The sequence below is a fragment of the Apodemus sylvaticus genome, chromosome X (genome assembly GCF_947179515.1).
Source record: "Apodemus sylvaticus chromosome X, mApoSyl1.1, whole genome shotgun sequence".
In the NCBI taxonomy this organism is placed as follows: Eukaryota; Metazoa; Chordata; class Mammalia; order Rodentia; family Muridae; genus Apodemus; species Apodemus sylvaticus.
The window spans coordinates 116,613,926-116,638,397 of record NC_067495.1 but is presented as its reverse complement, the minus strand read 5'-3'; the positions used below and the strand labels follow the sequence as shown (position 1 = coordinate 116,638,397).

The 24,472-nt window shown below is 43.2% G+C and overlaps 1 protein-coding gene across 7 annotated transcripts in view; it reads left to right on the top strand.

Annotated features, from left to right (window-relative positions):
* Septin6 (septin 6) overlaps positions 1-24,472 on the top strand; it is a 74,719-nt gene that overhangs the window by 7,619 nt on the left and 42,628 nt on the right. For all 7 annotated transcript variants that reach the window (XM_052171895.1, XM_052171892.1, XM_052171893.1 and 4 more), the window contains exons 2-3: positions 6,433-6,547; positions 15,126-15,321. In XM_052171895.1, coding sequence (XP_052027855.1) covers positions 6,433-6,547; positions 15,126-15,321 — 311 coding nt within the window. The remainder of the gene's footprint in view (positions 1-6,432; positions 6,548-15,125; positions 15,322-24,472) is intronic.

Below are 24,472 nucleotides of genomic sequence, written 5' to 3'. Positions count from 1 at the left end.
AACAAAACATTTTTCCAGATTATAAAACTAAAGTATGCCTATTATAGAAAAATTGGAAAACAGAATGTCTACCCCCAAAGCAACCTGATACACTAATTTCCTCTCCTCACTGGTTTGTGTATGCAAGGTTGTTGTTGTTGTTGTTGTTGTTGTTGTTGTTGGTTTCCTTTGCTTTACACAACAGCTTTGGGCAAGTATTTCATGCCATTATGCACTCTTAGAAAAATATTTTCATTACTTGCTTAATATTCCATCCTTTGTCATTGGATGGATGGATTGGTTTCAAAAGTCTAGGAGATTTTTCAGTTTCTCTGTTCCAGAATGCTGGTGGAGTGGGGAAAGTCGGGAAGGATTGGACCACTAAGCAGTCAATGAGGCTGCGGCCGAGAACCAATGTCAGCATTTGTCTCCCTTGCTAACATTTGAGTGCAAAAGACCAGAGAGGAAAGTTAAGGGAAAGTCGAGTCTTAGGTCCAAATGCTTCCCCCCATTCCTTCAGGATGGTTACGGCTAACTTAGATACCTTGGGTTTGAACAGAGACAGGAAATTCTCTCTATATACAGGTGGACCCTGAGTTCCCAGAGGCCTCACTCAACAATGTGCTTTCTCTGTCGGGGCTGTCAGAGGAGCGGTAGAAGGCAGTGGAGGACAGCAGTTGCTTATCGGGTGTTTCTGGGACACTTTGCTTTCCAAAAACAAAACCAAACACAAACAAACAAACAAAAGGCAATGGGAGAAAGATACAGCTCGTCGTTCTTAACATGAACCATACGAATATTCAAAAATATTTAAAAAGCTGAAATCAGTGTGTCTTAAGGTAGATGCAGAAGATTGTTTCTGCCTCTGATACAAAATGTGGTTATAACGTATTTCAAAACCACAGGTGACTGCAGATGAAGAGCAAACAGGAAATGGAATTGGGCGGAGGGAGGTGGGCGCTCTCTCAGTTCCCAGGAGCGCCTTTCATTTTGTCTTCCTTTAGCTGCTCTCAGGCTCCAGCCTAACTAATCACCCGGGCTGCAAAGCTGAGTGAGCAAGAACTTTCCTTATCTTTTAAAAATGTCTGCCAATTATACAGGCAACAATGTGAGTTCATTTGTGTTATAAAAGAATCAAACACTACAGAACCCGATGGCACCTCTGATTAGGCCCCTGTTTCCATTTCCTGTCCTCTGAGGTAACTACCGGTATCTTTTGGTTTGGTGTCTTTTCATGCGTCTGTCCTAGGTATTGGCATAGATTTATGTGCATATTCATATATATTAGGCTTTTTGTACATACATGTTCTCATTATACATGTCGTTCTACAATTTCTGTTTTCTGTTTTATACTATGTCTTGAAGGTATTCACACCATTACATATGGACCTGTTGCATTCTAGTGACAACACTGTTCCACAATATTCATGTTCATAATTTATTTTTCTGTTGTCTAGCATTTAAGGAGTGTCTAGCATTTCATTGCTATCATCAAGGCTTTAATGTATTTCCTGGTACATGAATCTTTGTACAGCTGTGTGAGGCTCCACAGAACAGATTGTAAGGGTGGGTGCAGGGCTATGGTAGATTAACAATTTTGCTCATTTGCTGCCCTGAACGTGGCTTCACTTGCTAGGTAAAGTTTCAGTGTCAGAGGTGCTGGTCTGGGCTTCTAGTCGCATCTCCTCTTCTGCCCCTTGTAATCAAGTGAACATTCAATTAACCACAATCAGAGTAATTAGGATCTCAATTAATTATACCACCTTAAGAAGGACTAAGGAGATAAGGCACTAGAGGTGCTGTGCTATAAGAGAGCAAGAAAGACACGTCCTGGGGTTATCCTGGGGTTAGTGTACATCTAGCCCAGTATTCTGTCCATAATTTGCATGCATATATTCCACTCTGAACAATTATGATCTTGGTGTAATATTCATTAGAGCAAGACAGGTGCTCTCTAGACAGACTTTTCTAAATCAAGAACTGTACAAATATGTTTGGATGCTTTCTTAACCACAGAGATTGAGACCAAGTCTTGGCTTCTTCAAACAATTAAAAAGAAAAAAAAATCCCACATCAACCAGGCCCCATGTCTCAAGTTCTCTAGTTAATTTAGGTACAGTGGATACTGAGTAAAAGACACAAAAGAAATAGAGATTCCAAGTCACGGGCAATGCCACTAAATGCAAATATGTAATTCATTTTTGCCTCAGCTGGCAGGAAACTATTGGGTCATCTTTTACTTTTTTATTGTTTCCCCCTCTTGGTAAAACCCCCTTCATCTCCCCCACTATTCATGGGTATTTCCTATACTCATTCTCACCCTATAGCTCCCTCACCCTTACTACCTCCCAGAGAGCACATCCAATTTTATATCTCTCACTCCCCAAATTTGTATCTTAGCCTTAAATGCTCTCTGCACCTAAAATCTCACATTGCTAACTACTTATTGACTTTCTTCTCTTAGCTATCTCACCTTGAAATCAATTCTTATTTTCTTACAAATCAAAGAGAAAAGACAAACATATATGTTATTAAGCTAGCAAAATCATGACTAGATAATTTACATACACAATACCCATACACAGTGTTCACTATCACTAATAAAATTCAAATTAAAGAATGTAATACCATTTTCCGACAAGTCAGTTCACAGTAGATAAAAGCCCATGAAACTTCATGGATACACATAAATAAATACATTTATAAATGTATGTATGTAAAGGAATATGTGAACTCTTTGGTCCAATAGTCTTCAATTTTAGGAAGCAGAGACATTTGCAATCCTGCAAGAAGACTGTATGTTTATGCAGAAAACTTGGAGATACTAAATATTCGCCAACTAGGAAGAAGTGGCATATTCCTGCATGGGTACACTATATGGCCAGGAAACATAATGATTTGGGGCCTAGAGAGATGGCTCAGTGGCTAAGAGCTTGTACCACTCTCTGCCGAGGATCTGCAGTTGATTCTCACTACCCACCTTGGGTGGCTGACAACTGCTGTTGTTTCAGTCCCAAGGCATTCAATGACTTCTCTTGTCATTGCAGGCACCTGCTCTCAATGCACATGCCTACACTCAGATGATACGAGTGCACATCTTCGAAAATAAAATAGACCTTTAAAAAGACACTGTTCTAAAGAAATGACTTAGAAGTATACTTAATTACTCAGAAAAACATTGGTATTAAGTGTCAGGGTATTAAGTCAGAGTGTGGAAAGGAACAGATTACAGTATCCCTATTTGTTAAATAAAGGTATACTGAATGGCAGGAAACATATAGACACGTTAATCATCTTGGGAGAATTAAAATAGAATTTCCGTTGTCTGTCATTACTGCTGGGTGTGATAGATAGCACAGGCCTCATCTGGGCACTGTGAAGTAGAGGCAGAAGGACCAACAGTCTAAGGGCATTCTTTGCAATATCTTAGGTTTGAGACAAGTGAGCTACTTAAGACTCTTTCTCAAAATGAAGATTTACCAATCACCTCTCACGTGCCCATTGTTATCCTACAGCAGCACAACGAGCCCCAAACAGCAGAAGGAATCGTACAGGCTTTACTCCACAGCAGTGGGCTTGGGGGATTTGGGGTGTTTTGAGTAGGAGTATTTTAAAATACTTATTTTTAGATTTGTTTTATATGGTGAGTGTCTTGCTTGCATGTATGTATACATACAATACTCATGTCTAATGCCTCCAGAGGCCAGAAGAAGGTGACAGTTCCCTAGAACTGGAATTAGGAGTAATAGCAAGCCACCACATTCAGTGCTGGGTAAACCTCTGTAAGAACAGCAAGTCCTCTTAACCACGGAGCCATCTCTCCAACCCCACATGCAGGAGTTGAAAAGCTCCTTCTACCTACACAGTACTTGACCAGATGAAACAACAAGAAAGTAGGGGCAGGATATGTCTCCAGTGATATTGAAGTGACAAGGTGACAGACAAGTACACACTTTGAGAAAAAATTGCTGGTTAAAGTCACCTAACCCAACTTGAGACTCAAAAGGGGGAGAGCCGGGGTTGGGAGCATAGCTTAGCCATAGAACTTAGTAGTGGTGTGAGGATGGGAGCTGTGCACGGCTATGCCCCAGTTCTGTGGTGCTGGGGATTGAACCTCGGGCGTTGTGCATGTTAGGCAAGCATTCTCCCAACAGAGTTACATCCTAGGTGCTGTATTTGGTAAGACTTTCACAGTGGCATGAGTTTTTAAGGTAAGGAGCTCTTCCTACTGCCTGCTATCTTTAGTTTGAAGATTTCTTGGACTCGGGAGCACTTGAAGTTTCATAGTGCTGAATTTGGAGGCAGGAAGAGATGATAAAATATGGCTCAGGAAACCTCAACTCTGAGTCTGTCCCAATTTCAAAGCCTGCTACGTAGGAGGCTCCGTGGAGAGAGCATATCGGCTCTGAAGTCTCTTTGGTGCTCTGCCGAAGGCTGAGAACCAACAGTGCTAAACTTCCAGCTCACTGTTTGCTTTAAGCAAGCAAGCAAGAAAAGATGGGAAATGGGGAAAGGGAAATGGAAGGGAGTGAAGTGAGTATAGGACAAGGTGATGTGGATGCCTGTCTTTGGGCGAGCAAGGAAGTCATTGTCAACCTAAGTCAGGGACAGCGTAAGGCAGTGTGTCACGTGCGCTCTGTTGGGAGTTTATGCGGAGAGAAGTCAGAGGGAAATGAATGTGCCAGATGGTAGCCACCAGCACAAGCTCTTGGAGGATCCAGTGGCACTGATGGGGGCAGGGACACCCCCATACACACACACACACACACATGCACGCACACACACAAACTAGGTGAAGAGGTCGAGTGGTTACTCCACCATCACATCACATCCCTTTTGGTGTGACACCTAAACTAACAGACCAGCAGGCCCAGTGGGCATAGGAGCTGCCTGCTGGCACAGCCTGGGATGCTGCTATGGTCCCTCTTGGCCCAAACCATGGCCTTTGGGGTTGCTCTTGGCATCTTGGTGGTTACGGAAATTTTCATGCAGCCTCACCCCACAGAATCTCTGCCTATTTCCATAGCCCATCATTCCTGTGAAGCTTGTCCTGCCTCCAGCTTCCATTCCCCGCCCTTCTCCTGACACCCCGCCCTCGGCCCTGAGCACTGGCAGTAAGCGTAGTTTATGAGTACATGCAGGCCCTCTGCATCCTTTCCCTTGCTTCCTTGGAAGCCTGCCTGAGTTTGAGACTCTCCTCATTTTATAAAACCATTAACTCTAAGACGCTTTGGCCCTGTGCTTTCCAGGGCTGGGAGTGGCTTGGCTGACCCCTGTGGAGTCAAGGGAACCAGAGGAAGGCTAGAGACTGCTTCTTCCAAGCTAGAGGGAACTACAAGTGTGTTTGCTGCGTGGCGGGCCAGTTGTTAGGGTTCAAGGATAACCTCACAGTGCAGTGATAAGAGCAGCTACTGTTTGAATGCTTTCCCCATGCCAGGCAATAATATGCTGTGTGTGTGAGGAGTATTGTCCTGTGGAGTCTGCGCATCCTCTGCTTATTCCTGCTTTTAGCATGGGAGACTGGGAACTTGTTAAAGCTTGAACTGCAGAAGTTGACCTCTGACTCAGACCTGCCTGAAGTCTGTACTTTAAAATCATTTTTACATGTAGTTGTTTGTTTGGTTGGTTGGTTGGTTGGTTAGTGGGGGTGGGGAGAGCTGGTGCCTCATGAGTGTCGAGATGAGAGGACAACTCAGGAATTGCTTCTGTCCTTTCACCAAGTGAGTCCCAGGTTTTGAACTAAGGTCACCGGGCTTGACAGCAGAGGCACTTTTACCCTCTGAGCCATCTTGCCGGCACAGACCTATAAGCTTAACCTCTCTGCTGTGCCACCTTTGTAGGTCTCCGCAGTGTCCTAGAGAGAAGGTTCGCTGCCTTCTAAGGACTTTGGAACATTTATTGAATGTGTGTTCACATATATATATATATGTTCACACCATATATATATGTGTGTGTGTGTGTGTGTGTTTGTATATGTATATGTATAGGTATATGTATATGGCATTATTGTAAGTATTAATAAACATTACAGTCCCCTTGTCACCTCTAATACATACTGTTGTGTCCTTGTGACAGATGTGGAAGGGAACTGAGTCTCAGAGAGGCTCCCTACCCTGAGGGATTGAATTGAGATCTCATCTAAGTTTGGATGAATGGGATCAGCTGCCCACGTAGTTTATTCTGTCTAGAACCACAGTGGCATTTATTACTGAACCTTTTGAATGCTGGACCCAAGCATCCATGATTTCCAAGCCGATGGGCCATTTTGCTTTTAGGTGTATGTGTTGCAGGTTGGGGAGAGGTGGCTGAGGAAAGAGATAACATATTGGGCCTTTGTGGTTGTTACTTCCTGGCACAGGATAGAGCGCGTGTGGCTATAGAATGGAAATCCAAATGGCTCTTAAGCACGTTTTCATTTTCTCCCTTCCCTCCCTCCCTCCCTCTCTGAATTAGGGCGAAGATTGTCGAACTGTCCCCCTGGCTGGACATGTGGGCTTTGACAGCTTGCCTGACCAGCTGGTGAATAAGTCAGTCAGCCAGGGCTTCTGCTTCAACATCCTGTGCGTGGGTGAGTATTTCCATGGCAGGAAATTCTATTACAGGATATAGATCCTTAATGGCGAGATGGAGCTTTGCAGGTAATTAGGTTAAATAATGTGTCATCCCCATCTAGTTACAGGCTTGCACCCACAACCCCTCTTCTCTTATCCCTTTGTTTATTTTTGTAAGCATCCAGCTGCAATTACTTTCCCCCCCCCTCGACCCAGACCAGAATCTGGGGCCATACCTTGGGGGGGGGGGTGAAACAGAGCTTTGTGTTTGTGAGACTCGATGGAAAATTTTGTTAAAGGGGGCTGGCGGGCTCAGTCGCTGCTCTCAGCTTCTTTTTGAGTGCAGAAGATAAGAACTGGACAGAACCGGGAGTTCCGGGGAGCTGGCTGAGTCTTTCCAGTTTATCTAAGCTTGCTTGGTACAGTTTGGGTTTAAGTGCAGGAATCACAGAGCTGTGTGCAAAAATCTTTTATTCTCCAGCCTGTTTCTGTGCCTGGGCTTTCTTTTGTTTTAAGACAAGAGTCTCATTATACGGCCTAGGCTGGCATGGAGCTCAACAAGTCGCTCAGGCTAGCCTCTAATTCTCAGTCCTTTTACCTTAGCCTCCCAAGCACTGGGATTTTGCTCATGGACCACACCATACATAGTGATTTGAGCCCACTTGGTGTGCTAATCATAGCACAAGAAGAATTCAATAATATTTCTGAAGCAAATGAATGAGTTAAGTTCGCAGGAGGCCCCCACTATGCCTCTCAACAGTTTCTCACATAAGTGGTTTTGGCCCCCAGTCTGAAAAGTGAACCTTAGAAATAGTAATCTTAGCTTCAAGGACATAGGGATTTTACCTGAGGTGACATGGAAAAATGGCAGAGCCAAAATACACTAGAGATGAAGGCCTGACTGACCTGTTGTTCTTCTCTTTGTCTCCAACCACTGCCAGAAGTGTCCCTTGAGACCATGAAAGCACTTTAGGAACTATTGAGTACCATCAAACAAACATGGACAATGGTACCTTGTCATTCTTTAAGAATGTGTTTTGAAACCTTAAAAAAAAAAATCCCAAATTTACAAACATAGTGGTAACTTATCATTTTCACCCCACAGTGCAAAAACATATACTTGTGTATTTTCAGTGACCTGCTTCCAAACCTTAATGCTTGCATAAATGCCATAATAAAGCCAATTTCACACTGGCTGGAACACTTACACACTGTTGATAATTTTCTGTTCTTATGCTTGTATAGAGCATATGGAGAACTCATTCACATCATAGATTCAAACTACCACGGAAATAGGTACTTTAGTGGTTTAATGTATTGAAAAAAATCTTTTTTTTTGTTGGATGTGGTGATATAGGTCTGTAATCCCAGCACTTAGAAGGTTGAGACAGGAGGATTGTGAATTTGAGTGTAGTCTGGGTTGCATGATGAGACCTTGTCTCAACTAAATGACTAAATGACTAAATAAATAAATAAATAAATAAATAAATAAATAAATAAATAAATAAATACTAGTCTTCGAAATTTTTTGAAGTCAGTCATTTTCCTCTGATTTTTTTCTTCTTCTCCATTTCCAGCACTCTTTATCAGGTCATTTTCTGTAGGGAATTCACTGTGCTTGTAAGGACAAACAGAGCAATAAGGTCACTTCTAAATATGGACGGCAGGCAGGGAGCTAGGCTCACTCACTAGCAAAAGTGACTCATTGCCATGTAACAGCCTCAGAGTCTATGAGATAAAAATATGCGCTTCATGGAATTACACATCAGAGGCCTTAGAGTCTGCATAGAGGTTGCCAAGTCTTTGAATGCTGACAGTCAAAGTCACAGTCACATTTCAGTGCTAATTGGGACGGGCATACAGAATAAATGCAAGGCAGGGCAATCAGCCTCAAGAACAAATGTCATCACGTCTAATATTGGCACTACCAAGTTTTCTGTTTAACTAACAAGATCAATCTTTGGCTAATGGCCAACTTATTTCACACAATATTTGATGACTGAAATATCCCAGTGCACACAAATACCAGCTTCCCTTGGCATCCCTCCCAGAGTGCCGTATGACCTGTGTTGAAGTTGAGATGAAAGCAAACTGACAGCCCCCCCACCCCACCCCTGTGAGCAACCTTTCAACCTCCAGCAAAAGACTGACCTGGTAAAGCCCTTTTCTGGTAAACTGAGAATGGGACCTGATGTCAAAGTATAGGGAAATTTGTAATTTGAGTCTTAAGATTCCCAGGGCCCCCAAGATGAGGCAGCCAACATCAAGACAAGGTGAATGGGGTAAACAGTCAATCCTGTTCCCACCAGGGTATTGTTCATCTACAGTGTTTCAGCACATACCTGATGACATGAAGTTGCAGAAGCGCCTGGGGCAGGCTCTCATCCCTAAGAAGTCATACATCTTTTCTTTCTCTTTCTACTTGTCAAGTTTCAGGAAATGGCTCTCCTCCTATACTGTCCCCAGATAGGACGATTAGATAAACCAATCCCTGTACTGGATCCAAAGATGCTTATAGCACATGCGTGCTACTCTCTTACTGTACTCATGACCTTGCCAGTGCTCAGAAAACCCTCAGCTTGCATCAAGGTCACAAGTGACTGCCATCTCAATCAGCCATAATGCTAGGAACTGGCACTGCCTTGGCAGAGAGTCCACAGTGAAGTTGCTGAAGGTGATCTTTGCTCCTCCAGGAATCTTAGTGATATACTTATACCTCGTACCTGTGTGTGACTATTAACCTCTTTGATAACCTATAAAATGGTTCTGTTCGGTCACAGAAATTGTTCACCCAAAGTATTTTTAGTGTCAAACTATGGTAGCGCTAACCTTGATTATTAACAGTGAGCTAGGCTAGGTTTTTTCCACACTATTGCTTACTTAATGTTGCCCTGCTTCTGTTGTGCCCATACCTAGCAGAATAAGTATTATTCATTTATGTGTGCCTGTGTGCACTTGTGTTTGTTGAGATTGAGAGGAGGGAAAGAGAATGTTTATGAATCAAGAGCCTAATTTATAGTGCAATAAATTGACTGTACCAATAATTGCTCTCCATGATTATTATGATTTTTAGCTAAGCATATTATGACTTCAGTCTGATATGACCTCTAGGGTTGACAGTAATGACCTAGTAAGCTGAGCTTCCCCCTTTCTTTCTTCCTTCCTTCCTTTCTTCCTTCCTTCCTTCCTTCCTTCCTTCCTTCCTTTCTTTCTTTCTTTCTTTCTTTCTTTCTTTCTTTCTTTCTTTCTTTCTTTCTTTCTTTCTTTCTTTCTTTCTTTCTTTCTTTTGTTCTTTCTTCCTTTCTTTCTTTCTTTCTTTCTTTTTTGTTTGTTTGGGGGGGTTGGGGTTTTTTTTTTTATTGTTTTTTTCGAGACAGGGTTTCTCTGTGTAGCCCTGGCTGTCCTGGAACTCACTCTGTAGACCAGGCTGGCCTCGAACTCAGAAATCCACCTGCCTCTGCCTCCCAAATGCTGGGATTAAAGGCATGTGCCACCACTGCCCAGCGAGATTCCCCTTTTCTTTACCCCATCAAAAAATCATATCCCAATTACTTAGCTTTGGAAATTTGAGGACCCCATGACCGTAAATATCCATGTAGGAGGCCTCAAAAGAACAACTTGAGCCAGCAATACCAATGTTCTGAGGCCCAGAGCTTTGTAGTGCTGGGAAAGAGCCCCGAAGAGACTTGCCCATCCAAATGTGCTGGCAGCGCTAATGACCACGAGGAGCACAAAGGCTCATAATGATAATATTTACTTTGAAGCTGCTCAGGATTCCAGGCTCAACTGGGCTCTGTTGAACTTGGAAAACACACACAGGACAAGCAGGATTGAAGCTTTATTGCAGGAGGTGTGCAAAGGGCAGCTAGTGTTCTATGAAGGTCAGGGGCTAACCTTTCTATCCCTGTGCTTCTGGGAAACGCAGTTGTTAGCATAAAGCAGCCACAGTGGTTGGTCACTGGCTAGCAAGGCATCATGGGAGAAAACAGGTTTGTAGCATCCACTGATTTCCATGGTGTCATTCCTTCCATCACATAGGCTTGGGAAGAGGTGCAGGAAGCTGCCTGTGCTGGCTGAAACACCACAGTGTGCCTCACCCCTGCAAGAACAGGAAAGAGAAAGGACAAGGTCGCACAGCCAGGCATGGCCTTGTCTCTCTCCGTAGACTCTCATGGCCAACTCAAGTTCCTGGAGAGTTTCCTTTCAGAGAGTTTCCTTCCGACCTCCCTGTTGAACTCAGCGGAATTTTCTCTTGGCTTATTCCATCATTTACAGTTGAGGGGGACTTCTTTCCAAATGACCAGGGACTGTGGCTAGCTCACTCTTTGCTGTATCTTTTGCCCCTGTATAACACCTAGATCTGGTGATTAGCAGAGGCTTTGTAAATACCTGTTGAGTGACTAAATAAATGAATCTGCCATGCTTGTGAACCTCACCAAAATGTATTGGTTCAAAGCAGGGACTACAGAGGTAGCCCGCCTTGGTGAAAATACTGGCTCTGCTACCTATTAGTTTGTGGCCTTGGACTGTCATCTCCTATGCAGTATATGGAGGAAGAAAATCAGGTACATAGAAGAGGAGGAACTTGCAAACTCGTGAAGCTAATGGCTGACTTGGTTAACCTAACTATAAGTTAAGGACAAATTGTATTATCTATCTCTGGGTACCACCTTGCCTAACCAGGGTAGAGCTCTTGCTTTACCTGATTGACTTGAGTCCTTGGGCTCCATTACCAGCACTGAAAAAATTGTAGCGCCTATATACCTTATAAGCTTCCAGTGAGGAGCAAATAAAATCTATGGAAGCTGAGGGTGTGGCTCAGAGTTGAGAGCTTGCTTCATAGTTGTGGGGTGATTGGTTCCATCCCTAGCACCACATGAAAGAAAAGGGAAATATGCATTTGTTTACAGCAATGCCTGGCACAGAGCACATAAATCTGCTACAGGAAAATACTATTGGTGTAGCAGGCCTTGAAGTTCTAGAACTCGGGAGGCTGAGGCAGGAGTCTTAGGATTCAAGTCCTTGTCTGAAAATCAAACCAAACCAAGCAGAAAACAAACAAACAGCAAACAAAAGCCCTGCTGCTACTGCTTCTACTTTCCCATTTTGCAGGAAAAGAAGGTGTAGGACTCAGACCAGGGACAGGGCTCAGGTTTTTGTCACATGACAATGTAATGGTAGCATATCTACGACTTGTATTTTTTTCTTTTTCTTTGTTGTTTGTTTTTATTTTCAAGACAGGGTTTTTCTGTGTAGCCTTGGCTATCCTAGAACTCGCTCTGTAGACAAGACTAGTCCTGAACCCAGAGATGAATTCATCTTTCTCATCTTGCAAGGACTTAATTGTCCAAAGCACCAGAGATTGCAGACATTGACAGCCACTGAGGAGATGGGCTAAACTTTTATTGTAGTTGCTTTTAACTCAAGGTGGGGAGGTCACCTGGACCTTTAGTTTGATTCACAAAATGGGTTTTAAAATTAAATTATTTTCCAAAGAGATTTATTTAGTTTATGTGTATGCATGTTTACCTGCATGTATGCATGAGTAGCGCATGCATGCCTGGTGAACAGTTTTGGGTCCCCTGGAACTGAAATTACAGTTACAGCTATTTGCTGGCATGTGGATGCTGGACACTAAACTCAGGTCTTCTGCAAGAGCAGATAGGGCTCTTAACCACTGAGCCATCTCTCCAGCCCCTATGTTGTTTTTTAGAAATTATTGTTTCTAGCCCAGTGTCAACAATAAGCAAAGTGAGAGCTAGAACACGAGTTCAGGGGGTTAAGAAACCCTGCTGTCTGTTGTGACTCTGCTCCAGGAGGGCTGGGGAGGAGGAGAGGGAAATTGAGCCCTAGGGACTCATTGAGTTTCCTGCTAGAAGCCAGTTGCCAAGTTCCTACCTTCTTGCTGAGGCATGGTGGAATCTGCTGATCTGATCCTGTTAGGTCACGTGTCATATCCCCATACGCATTTACTATTGGACCCAAGACAACTATAGGAGGAGATCTCATTCTAGTCTCAGGCTGGGCTTGTGCTGGCCATTGAGAGAGGGCTTCCTTCCAGCTCCCAGTCCCACCATGGTGACAACTGGGAACAGAAGCATTCAAAAGCCACCGAAGGAGCTGGCTCCATTTTCTGCCTTCTTCTAATGTTGCAATTTTATTGCAATTCCCTAGACACAGCAAGTTCTTCTCTTCCAGACCTTTGTTATTTAACAGCTAGTTGCAGCAACCCTTGTGCACCAGCAGGTGTCTGGGTGGTCACTTTCCTTGCTGCTCCTCCCTGCTCCTTGCCCCACCTCACCCAGCCCCCATTGCTCCAGCTGTGCAAACAGGGTGGGTCTCTGGCTCAGCACAGCTGCTCTTGAGACCTTCTATGAGAGACTTTCTTCAGGCACTTTGAAGTATACAGAGGAGTCTCTGAGAATTCTTAGGATGTGGAGGCAGGGAGCCTGAATTGAATCTGTGGAGATGGAGCCCACCACTGTCTAGGAGCAGCAGGCATATTCAGTAATGATCTCAAAGGACAAAGAGGGATGAGGTTGAGGAAAATCCATTAGATGTACCAAAAAGGGGGGCGGGTGTTAAAATGTACCTGGAACATGGGTGCCCAGAGAGAAGTCGAGTTAAAGCGTGGTGCCCATTCTCACCTCAGAGATCGTGAGGATGACTGTGGCTCTGGCTGCAAGTCAGCGGCACCATGTTCTCTGATGGTGGTAATGGGTGGTGTGTTCTGTTGCATGCCTAAACCTGTCACCTCCCATGACAAAGACTCCACTGCACCAGATTTTTCTTGGGACCTGAATACCTTCTTCAGGGGAGGACCAACAAACAACAACAAAAAAGAATCTCTTCTTACACAATCGTTGTCTCTGATAAACACAGCAGATCCTAGCTGGAAACAATCTGTGTGAGGAACTCTTTCTGTATATCCTGACAATTCAGCTCATCAGTCATGCCTGGCTATGGAACAGGGCTGGGGACCTTGGTAACCAGACTACATTGAATGTCCTTTTCTTTCTTTGCACACAGAAACTCTTCATCACGGGTCATTTCTTTAATGTCAGTGTTTAGGTTTAATTTATACCCCCCGAGAGAGTGGGAAAGAGGAGGCATTTTTGGTTCTACATCATGCAGTTCTATACACTGCCTTGCAAATGTATACTGTTGGTCCCAAGGGAAGATTTGCCAGGCCAGGAACTACCTGGAGTAAATCTAACCTCAACTATGAGGGTAAAGCAAAGGTCACATAGTCCCTCCTTGGTTGGGGAGGGGTAGGAAGAAGAGGGACGAAGCTAGTGAAGGACTACTGTTGCCAAAGGTGCTCAAAGAATAGTCCAGGGTCATTAACTTTGTTTGTGACAGGGTTTCTCTACATAGCCCTGGCTGTCCTGGAACTCACTATGTAGGTCAGGCTGGCCTCAAACTCACGAATATCCACCTTCCTCTGCCTCCCAAGTCCTAGGATTAAGAGTGTGCACCACCATGCCCAGCCTGTCATTAACTACTGACTTAAAGACCAGTTTCCTCAGCACTGGGGATCAGATAGGGCTTCAGCTATAAACAATCTACTGGCTGAGCTACATCTCCTGCTTAGCTATTGAGTTTTGGTTCCTAGTGTTTCTTATTATCTTGGGGTGGGATGGGAGCCAAATACAATCTGAATCTACAGAGATTAAAAGTGGTTTTAGAGCCCGTCTGTGGCTTCCTAAGTCCATGTCACCAGCATCTCTCCATTTCGTAATTATGATGCTTCATTCTCCAAAGATGCCTTAGTTCGAGGCAGTGGTTTGATAGCCTCTAGTGTTCCAGGAATAACCTCCCCAAACCTTTACTGCTCCACCATAACCCTTCCCCCATTTATCGGCCAAGTGTAAGATTCTAGTGGTTGGATTTATTAGTGTCACACAGCCAACATGTTAGTTATGCAAACAAATGCCTGCGTTGTTTGAAATTTAAGAAGAATAATTTGCAGCTCAAGTTCATTCCTCAGTAGACAAAAATAAAAAATTAAAAAAAAAAATAGTTTCCCTGAAAGGTCATCTAGGCTGGGAAAAGCCAAAAGTAAGTACAGTCTCTCTCCACTGCGAGACAAAAAAGTAACATCTGTGGGTGGAGCACTGTTTGGGCAGAACCTGGGGTCAGGGGATGAGAGGAGAGGGTATTTATTTGACAATTGGTATTTATTTACATGTTCTACTTAGAAAACACAGAAAAATTAAAGGAAAAACTGAAAACTATATATAAACAGCCATCAATCAGAGAAAGTATTAATAAGAGCATATTATACTTCTGTACCGTCTACTTCTAGGAATAATTATTCCCCTCTATCGGTGTGGATAGCATTTCTTTCTCTGCCTCTAAAAGCAGTATATCCTCAAGATGAAGATTCAACTAACAGAAAACACTGTGAAGACAAAAACGGAACTGAGCCCAGTTCCCTAGCACTGTGAGCTCTCTGCTGCTGGCAGGGCTCTGCGCCCCTTTTGCACACCACTGATACTATATATTCTATGGACTTCTGTGCAGTTGTTCACTAATGTACAACATGATGCACAATGGCTTCTTAGTCATTGCTTGATATCTTTTGCTTTTCAGGGGAGACAGGTTTGGGCAAGTCCACCCTCATGGATACCCTGTTCAACACCAAGTTTGAAGGGGAGCCAACGACCCACACACAACCAGGTGTCCAGCTCCGATCCAATACCTACGACCTCCGGGAGAGCAACGTGGGCTTGAAGCTCACAATTGTGAGCACTGTAGGCTTTGGGGACCAAATCAACAAGGAGGACAGGTAACAAAAGAAGTGGACTGGGAAAGTGGGTGGAGGAACCATGAAAAGTAGCTTACCATGGGAGTCTTGGAGAGAGTACAGATTCTGGGGCCCACTAGAGTGATGTGGGCAGGCAACTTGTAAGTAGGGCATCATTGTGGGGTCCTTATCTACAACTATACCACTCCATATACTGTGCCAAAAGAAGGGTGTCTTTCTAATACACATGAGTGGATCCTTGATTCCATTCAGCCTTGTGCCAGGTCCTCCTGTAGTCTAACGACCTACAAAGGATTGGCTTAATCTTTGTTCTGGACACATTCATGGGAAAGGCTTTTCTTCTCTCTCTCTCTCTCTCTCTCTCTCTCTCTCTCTCTCTCTCTCTCTCTCGTTATTTTTATATTCTTTGTTTACATTCCAAATGATTTTCCCTTTCCCAGTTCCCCCCTCCCCATATGTCCCATAAGCCCTCTTCTCTCCGCCCATTCCCCAATCACCCCCCTCCCACTTCTCTGTCCTGGTACTCCCCTCCAATGCTGCATCAAGCCTGAGAAAAGCTTTTCTTAAGGAAATAATTTCCACAGACATGAGTATGTTCTGTGAAGGACTGGGGCACAAAGAGGTGAAGGGCAATTGCAGTGAGACCACAAGGGTGAGAACAGTCAATTCCATGCAGAGAAGAAGGCGGAGAAGACTTCGCAGGAGAGACTATGATAACTCCTGAAGAGCTGGCCAGACAGGCAGGTGATGAGAAAGAAAGGCAACCCAGGAGCTGCCCACTTCTTCAAAGGCAAAATGATGCAGAGAACTCAGGTGTCGTCTAGGGAACTGCAGCTTAGTGTGCTTAGGTAGAGAGGCAGAGTTCTTCTGTCTTTTCTTTTCTTTTTGAAATTTTTCATTAGATATTTTCTTTTTAAAAAAAATGATTTATATATTTATTATATGTAAGTACACTGTAGCTGTCTGTCTTCAGACACTCCAGAAGAGTGAGTCAGATCTCGTTACGGATGGTTGTGAGACACCATGTGGTTGCTGGGATTTGAACTCAGGACTTTCGGAAGAGTAGTCAATGCTTTTAACCACTGAGTCATCTCTCTAGCCCCATAGATATTTTCTTTATTTAGATTTCAAATGTTATCCATTTTCTTGGTTTGCCCTCTAGAAACCCTCTATCCCATCCTCCTCCCCCTTGTTTCTATGAAGGTCTACCCCCCACCCACCCACTCCAGCTACCCTGTCCTGGCATTCCCTTACATTGGGGCATTGAGCCTTCACAGGACCAAGGGCCTCTCCTCAAATTGATGTCCTACAAAGCTATCTTCTGCTACATATACAGTTGGAGCCATGGGTCCCTCCATGTGTACTCTTTGGTTGGTGGTTTAGTCCCTGGGAGCTCTGGGGGTACTGGGTGGTTCATATTGTTGTTCCTCTTATGGGGCTGAAAACCCCTTCAGCTCCTTCGGTCCTTTCTCTAGCTCCTCCATTGGGGACCCTGTGCTCAGTCCAATGGTTGGCTGTGAGCATCTGTGTCTGTATTTGTCAGGCTCTGGCAGAGCCTCTCAGGAGACAGCTGTATCAGGCTCCTGTCAGCAAGCACTTGTTAGCATCCACAATAGTGTCTGGGTTTGGTAACTATATATGGGATGGATCTCCAGGTGGGGCAGTCTCTGGGTGGTCTTTCCTTCAGTCTCTGCTCTATATTTTATCTGTATCTCCTCCCATGGGTATTTTGTTCCCCCTTCTAAGAAGGAGCGAAACATCCACATTTTGTCTTCCTTCTTGAGCTTCCTGTGGTCTGTGAATTGTGTCTTGGGTATTCTGAGCTTTGGGGCTAATGTCCACTTATCAGTGAGTACATACCATGTGTGTTGTTTTAAAATTGGGTTACCTCACTCAGGATAATATTTTCTAGTTCCATCCATTTGCCTGCAAATTTAATGAATTCATTGTTTTTAATAGCTGAGTAGTATTCCATTGTGTATATATACCACATTTTCTGTATCCATTCCTCTGTTGAGGGACATCTGGGTTCTTTCCAGCTTCTGGCTATTATAAATAAGGCTGCTATGAACATAATGGAGTATATGTCCTTGTTATATGTTGGAGCATCTTCTGGGTATATGCCCAGGAGTGGTATAGCTGGGTCCTCAGGTAGTACTATTTCCAATTTTTTTCCAATTTTCTTTCTTTCTTTCTTTCTTTCTTTCTTTCTTTCTTTCTTTCTTTCTTTCTTTCTTTCTTTCTTTCTTTTTTCTTTTTTTTTTCTTTTTTTTTTTCTTTTTTTGGGTTTTTTGAGATAGGGTTTCTCTGTGTAGTCCTGGCTGTCCTGGAATTCACTCTGTAGACCAGTTCACTGACCTCAAACTCAGAAATCTGCCTCCCTCTGCCTCCCAAGTGCTGAGATTAAAGGCATGCAGCACCACTGCCCAGCCTATTTCCAATTTTCTAAGGAACCTCCAAACTGATTTCCAAAGTGGTTATACCAGCTTGCAATCCCAACAACAATGGAGGAGTGTTCCTCTTTCTCCACATCCTTACCAGCAGCTGCTATCACCTGAGTTTTTAATCTTAGCGATTCTGACTGGTGTGAGGTGTTGTTTTGATTTGCATTTCCTTGATGACTAAGGATGTTGAACATTTCTTTAGATGCTTCTTGGCCATTTGATATTCCTCGGTTGAGAATTCTTTATTTAGCTTTGTACCCCATTTTTATTTAAACTTATTTATTTATTTTTGTACACTCTATATCTGACTGTTCCACATCTCATACCTCCTCCCCACCCCCTGTCTCCATGAAGACATCCCCTCCCCCCACCCCCCACCCCCCACTCTCCACCCCACCTGACCTCTAAACTCCCTAGGGCCTCCAAGTCTCTTGAGGGTTAGGTGCATCATCTCTGAATGAACACAGACCCGGCAGTCCTCTGCTGTGTGTGTGTTGGGGGCCTCATATCAGCTGGTGTGTGCTGCCTGTTTGGTGGCCCAGTGTTAGAGAGATCTGGGGGGGGGGGGTCCAGGTTAGTTGCGACTGCTGGTCCTCCTACAGGATTGCCCTCCTCCTCAGCTTCTTCCACCCTTCCCTAATTCAACTACAAGGGTCAGCAGCTTCTGTCCATTGGTTGGGTGCAAATATCTGCATCTGACTCTTTCAGATGCTTGTTGGGTCTTCTGAAGTACAGTCATGCTTGGCCCCTTTTTGTGAGCGCTCCATAGCCTCAGTAACAGTGTCAGGCCCTGGGGCCTCCCCTTGAGCTGGATCCCACTTTGGGCCTGTCACTGGACCTTCTTTTCCTCAGGCTCCTCTCCATTCCCATCCCTGTAATTCTTTCAGACAGGAACAATAATGGGTCAGAGTTGTGACTGTGGAATGCCCCCCTCTCTCTTATTTGAAGCCCTGTCTTCAGGCATTTATTTCATCTAAGGCTCTTTGAGTCCTGAGAGTCTCTCACCTCCCAGGTCTCTGGTGCATTCTGGAGGTTCCCCCAACCTCCTATCTCCTGAAGTTGCCTGTTTCCATTCTTTCTGCTGGCCCTCAGGGCTTCAGTCCTTTTCCCCTCCCCCAATACCAGATCAGGTTCCCCTCTCTCCACAGACTCCCCTCCCCCCACCATCCACTTTCCCTCCCAGATCCCTCCCTCCTTCTCTCCCCACTTGTGATTGCTTTCTTCTCTCTCCCAAGACTCAAGTGTCCTCACTTGGGCCCTCCAGCTTGTTGACCTTTTTGAGTTCTGTGGACTCTCTCTTGGGTACTCTGTACTTTCTTTTTGGCTAATATCCACTTATTAGTGAGTACACACCATGCATGCACTTTTTGGTCTGAGTTACCTCACTCAGGATGATATTTTCTAGTTCTATCCATTTGCCTGTAAAACTCAAGATAGGGTTATTTGGTTCTCTGGAGTTTAACTTCTTGAGTTCTTTGTATATATTGGACATTAGCCTTCTATCAGATGTAGGATTGGTACCAATCTCTTCTGTTGGTTGCCATTTTGTCCTATTGACAGTGTCCTTTGCCTTACAGAAGCTTTGCAATGTTATGAGGTCCCATTGGTCTATTGTTGATCTTAGCGCATAAGCTATTGGTGTTCTGTTGAGGAACTTTTCCCCTGTGCACATGTGTTCGAGGCTCTTCCCCAGTTTCTCTTCTATTAGTCTCAGTGTGTCTGGTTTTATGTGGAGGTCCTTGATCCACTTGGACTTGAGCTTTGTACAAGGAGACAAGGATGGATCTATTTACATTCTGCATGCTGACCTCCAGTTGAACCAACACCATTTGTTGAAAACGCTGTTTTTACCCCCACTGGATGGAAAAAGGCGCCTTTTTAGCTCCTTTGTCAAAGATCAAGTGACCATTGGATTCATTTCTGGGTCTTTAATTCTATTCATTGATCTACCTGCCTGTATTTGTTTGTTTGTTTGTTTGTTTATGGTTTTTCAAGACAGGGTTTCTCTGTGTAGCCCTGGCTGTCCTGGAACTCACTCTGTAGCCCAGGCTGGTCTCGAACTCAGAAATCCACCTGCCTCTGCCTCTCAAGTGCTGGAATTAAAGGCATGTGCCACCATTGCCCAGCTCTGGCTGTATTTAAGTACCATGCAGTTTTTATCACTTTTGATCTGTAGTATTGCTTGAAGCCAGGGATGATGATTCTCCCAGAAGTTCTTTTATTGTTGAGAATAGTTTTAGCTATCCTGGGTTTTTTGTTATTCCAGATGAATTTGCAAATTGCTCTTTCTAACTCTATGAAGAACTGAGTTGGGATTTTGATGGGGATTGCATTGAATCTGCAGATTGCTTTGGGCAAGATGGCCATTTTTACTATATTAATCCTGCCAATCCACGAACATGGGAGATCTTTCCATCTTCTGAGATCTTCAGTTTCTTTCTTCAGAGACTTGAAGTTCTTGTCATACAGATCTTTCACTTGTTTGGTGTTAGTCACACCGAGATACTTTATATTGTTTGTGACTATTGTAAAGGGTCTTTTCCCCCTAATTTCTTTCTCAGCCGGTTTATCCTTTGAGTTTAGGAAGGCTACTGATTTGCTTGAGTTGATTTTGTAACCAGCCACTTTGCTGAAGTTGTTTATCAGCTTTAGGAGTTCTCTGGTGGAATTTTTGGATCGCTTAAGTATACTATCATATAATCTGCAAATAGTGATAGCTTGACTTCTTCCTTTCCAATTCGTATCCCTTTGACCTCGTTTTGTTGTCTAATTGGTCTGGCTAGGACTTCAAGTACCATATTGAATAGGTAGGGAGAGAGTGGGCAGTCTTACCTATTCAATATAGTACTCAAGAGGCAGATTTTCTTAGGAAACCAGTGAACTTTAATCTTTGGGGTTCCCATGTGCAGCCACTTTTAGTTATAACATAGTCGTTTTCTTGGGTTGTCCTGTGAATTTTATAAGCATAAGGCCCCATTAAACCTAGAACATATCCTGGGCTAGTAGTTGAAGTGAGCTAGGGAAAAATAAAGGGAGGGGGCAAATGGAGGTCAACTCCTGGTGGGATTATAAAATGTGCAAATATGGATCCATTCAGAAGTTCTAAGAAGCAGAATGTAGTCTGATTAGCCTTTGAGGCAAATCCTTTGGGCTAGTATGGAGATACACTGGGCAAGCAAGACCAATCAAGAAACTATTAGACCAATAAAATTGATGGGCTGGAGAGATGGCTCAGTGGTTAAGAGCACTCACTGTGTGTATGTGTTCGTGTATACAAGTACAAATGCATGTACCAGAACATATGTGCCATGCTGCATCTATGGAGGTCAGAGGACACCTCTTGGTTGTCACCTTCAAAGCAGTTTGTTTCCTTGAAGCACTAGAGACTGATTCTAGGACCTTTTGCATGTTAGACAAGCACTGAGCTATGCACCCAGCCATTTTCTTTCTTTCTTTCTTTCTTTTCTTTCTTTCTTTCTTTCTTTCTTTCTTTCTTTCTTTCTTTCTTTCTTTCTTTCTTTTCTTTCTTTCTTTCTTTCTTTCTTTCTTTCTTTCTTTTTTTTTTTTTTTTGAGACATGGTCTCAGTAAGTTGTCTAGGCTAACTTCTAACTCTATCTGTAGCACAAACAATTTTGTTTGACTTTGTGATCCCTGTCCTTGTAATCCTCCCTCAGCCTACAGCAGGACTACAGACCAGTGTCAGCAGCCTTATAAAACCAGTACTTTCTATATGCTATCAAGGATGTTTCACCACAGATATGTCGGTGCAACTGCATTGAAACAGGTCTTCAGAAGACCCTGTACTTTCCACGGTATCTGTTTAAACAAGGACGAAACAACCCACACTGGTGGAAGTCATATTAGATACTACATCCTGGCACTTCCTGTTCTTGGTAATCCAAGCATGCAGGAGGCTGAGGCAGAAAGACCAAGAATTTGGGGGCTATCTTGGGCTGAAACCCTGTCCTAAAAATATTGAACTAAGAGCTGTTGTTGGAGATCAGTTGGTAGAGCACTTGCCTAGCATGCACAAAACCCTGGGTCTGATCATCAGCATGCACCCAGGCATGGTGGCACACACCTGGAGTCCTAGCATCAGAAAGGTAGAAGCAGGAGACTCTGACGTTCAATGTCATCCTCACTGGATAGTGAATATTTAGCTAGCCTGGGATACTTGAGACCTTGTCAACAAACAAACAAGCAAACAAATGGTTTGGGATGTTTTGCTGTTCGTAGGAATATATGCCTAGAATCCCAGTAACATCTTAAGGCATGTATCCCTAAGACATAGAGGCAGGAAGATCAGGAATTCAGGGCCAGCTTCAGCTGCAGAATGAGTTTGAGGCCAGCTTGTTTACAGCATGGGACATTGTCTAAAATTACACACACACACACACACACACACACACACACACACACATACACACACACACACGACTTGCAGCCAGGTCTAGTTATTAAGTTCAAGGCCAGCTAGGATTACATAATGAGACTTTGTCTCAAAATAAATACCACCAAAACAATCAACCACACATAACTCCCCCCAACACTACTAAGAAATGAAACAAGAAAAAGAATAAGGAATGCTAGAGAAAAGAGAATTCAAGGGTAAGACTTTTCCTTTTTATTCTTTTTTATTGGATATTTTCTTTATTTACATTCCAAATGTTATCCCTTTTCCAGGTTCCCCTCCCCCCAAGCTCCCACCCCCTCCCCCTGCCCCCTGCTTCTATGAGGGTGACTTTTCAAGACAGGCTAGAGAAAAGAGTGGCTAGGAATTTAAGCTTTTGTCTCAGGCAGTCCTGGGTTCTGATCTCCTATTGCTATTTGCTGGACAAGGAACCTTTTGCAAGATAATTCAATTGTCTATGCGTCATTTTTTAAATCGCCTGTAAAATGGGTACATAATAATCTTTATACTATCATGCTTTGGTATAACATACTTGACATGGATGCCAAAAAATGCTAAAACGATGCCTGGCACAGAGTAACTACCTAATAAATAGAATGTGTTATCATGAGTATGATTTTACTGTTAAGAATCAAAGGAGAATAGCATTATATAGCATTTAGGAAAAAACAATAAATAGTGTGTGAGAAAAAGAGAATTTGGAAAAATTCACTGGGTTGGCAGCATGAAAAATTTCAATATATTTAGGACTGATCATTTTCAGGAGATTGTAGGTAGAAATTAGATTGTTATTCTTGTGAATGGGACAGAGAGGCATCAGAACTGGGGTGGGGGGGAGAGAAGCGATAAACCAGAACCATGAGGACGAGGTCAGATTTACATTGGCATGGAAATTTCATATCGATAAGTCAGCAGAGATAGAATGGACCGTTGAAGGAATGGTGCTTGGAAAAATAGGCCATCCGTTTAGAAAATCATAAAATGAGACCCTCTCAGACAAACACTGCTTATAAAAATAGATTCCTGTTGGACTAAAAACAAATTCTAAAAATATAAAGAGAAAATGTCGGAGAATATTTTTATAACTTTGGGGGTAGAGAAAGCTTTTTGAATTGGGAAACAGTCTAAAATTCACAGAAGGAAAGCGTGTTGGGTCTAAGGTAGTTGCGAGCTGGAGAAACGGTTCCACGGGTAAGAGCGTATACTGCTCTTCCAGAGGACCAGAGTTTGAGCCTTGAATCCACATCAGTTGGCTCACAACTACCTGTAACTCTAGCTCCAAGGGACCTGATGCCTCTGTGGCAGACACTTACCTTCGCATGCACACACCCAAGCACATACATATAAATAAAAATGATAAAATTAAAAAAAATTAAGCCAGGCAGTGGTGGCGCACGCCTGTAATCCCAGCACCTGGGAGGCAGAGGCAGGCGGATTTCTGAGTTCAAGGCCAGCCTGGTCTACAGAGTGAGTTCCAGGACAGCCAGGGCTACACAGAAAAACCCTGTCTTGGAAAAAAAAATCCCAAAAACCAATAAATAAATAAATAAATAAATAAATAAATAAATAAATAAATAAATAAATGTATCTTATGTTTCAAAATGTAAAGTACCATAAAGCAAAAGTAAAAACAAGCCTACAAATGGGGCAAATATATTTGTAACCTATGTAATAAAAAAGGATTTTAAATGAAAGAAGGGTGTCTGTAATTCCAGAAGAGATAAACAGATAGTTGACGAGGAAGCGAAATACAAATGGAACAATGAACATTATGAAATGATGCTCAGTCAGCTTCCTCAGCAAAGAGAGGAAAAAAAACATGATTTTTTTCCCCTCTCGGGTTTTCAAAAATAAAAGATGATATAATAACCACTGCCACCAGGGAATTTCATTCATGTGGGTGTGTGAATTGATCAGATGTTTTGGAGGGCAAATCTGGCAGCATCGATTAAATTTTTGAATGTGAATAATTCATGGCCCAGCAAGTCTCCTTTCCTTTACGTTGTGCAGAAAACACATGCATGTGCTTATAGGAAGCAGTAGTGTCTGCTGCATCATTGGCTATCAAATGAAAAACCTTTAACCTGCCTACCTGTCCACAAGTAGATCAGCTACATTAGCTGTGATGTGACCATACCATGGGATCACATTTGCACTTTACATCCACTCGGATATAACATCAGATCATGCTGTTACAAAAATGAGTTGTTATTTCACTGTGCCATTTATGAGAATTCTCCCTCCCACAAAACCAAATAATCTTCTCTACATCTACATAAAAATATATAGGAAATCTCTGGAACAATATTCAATAGT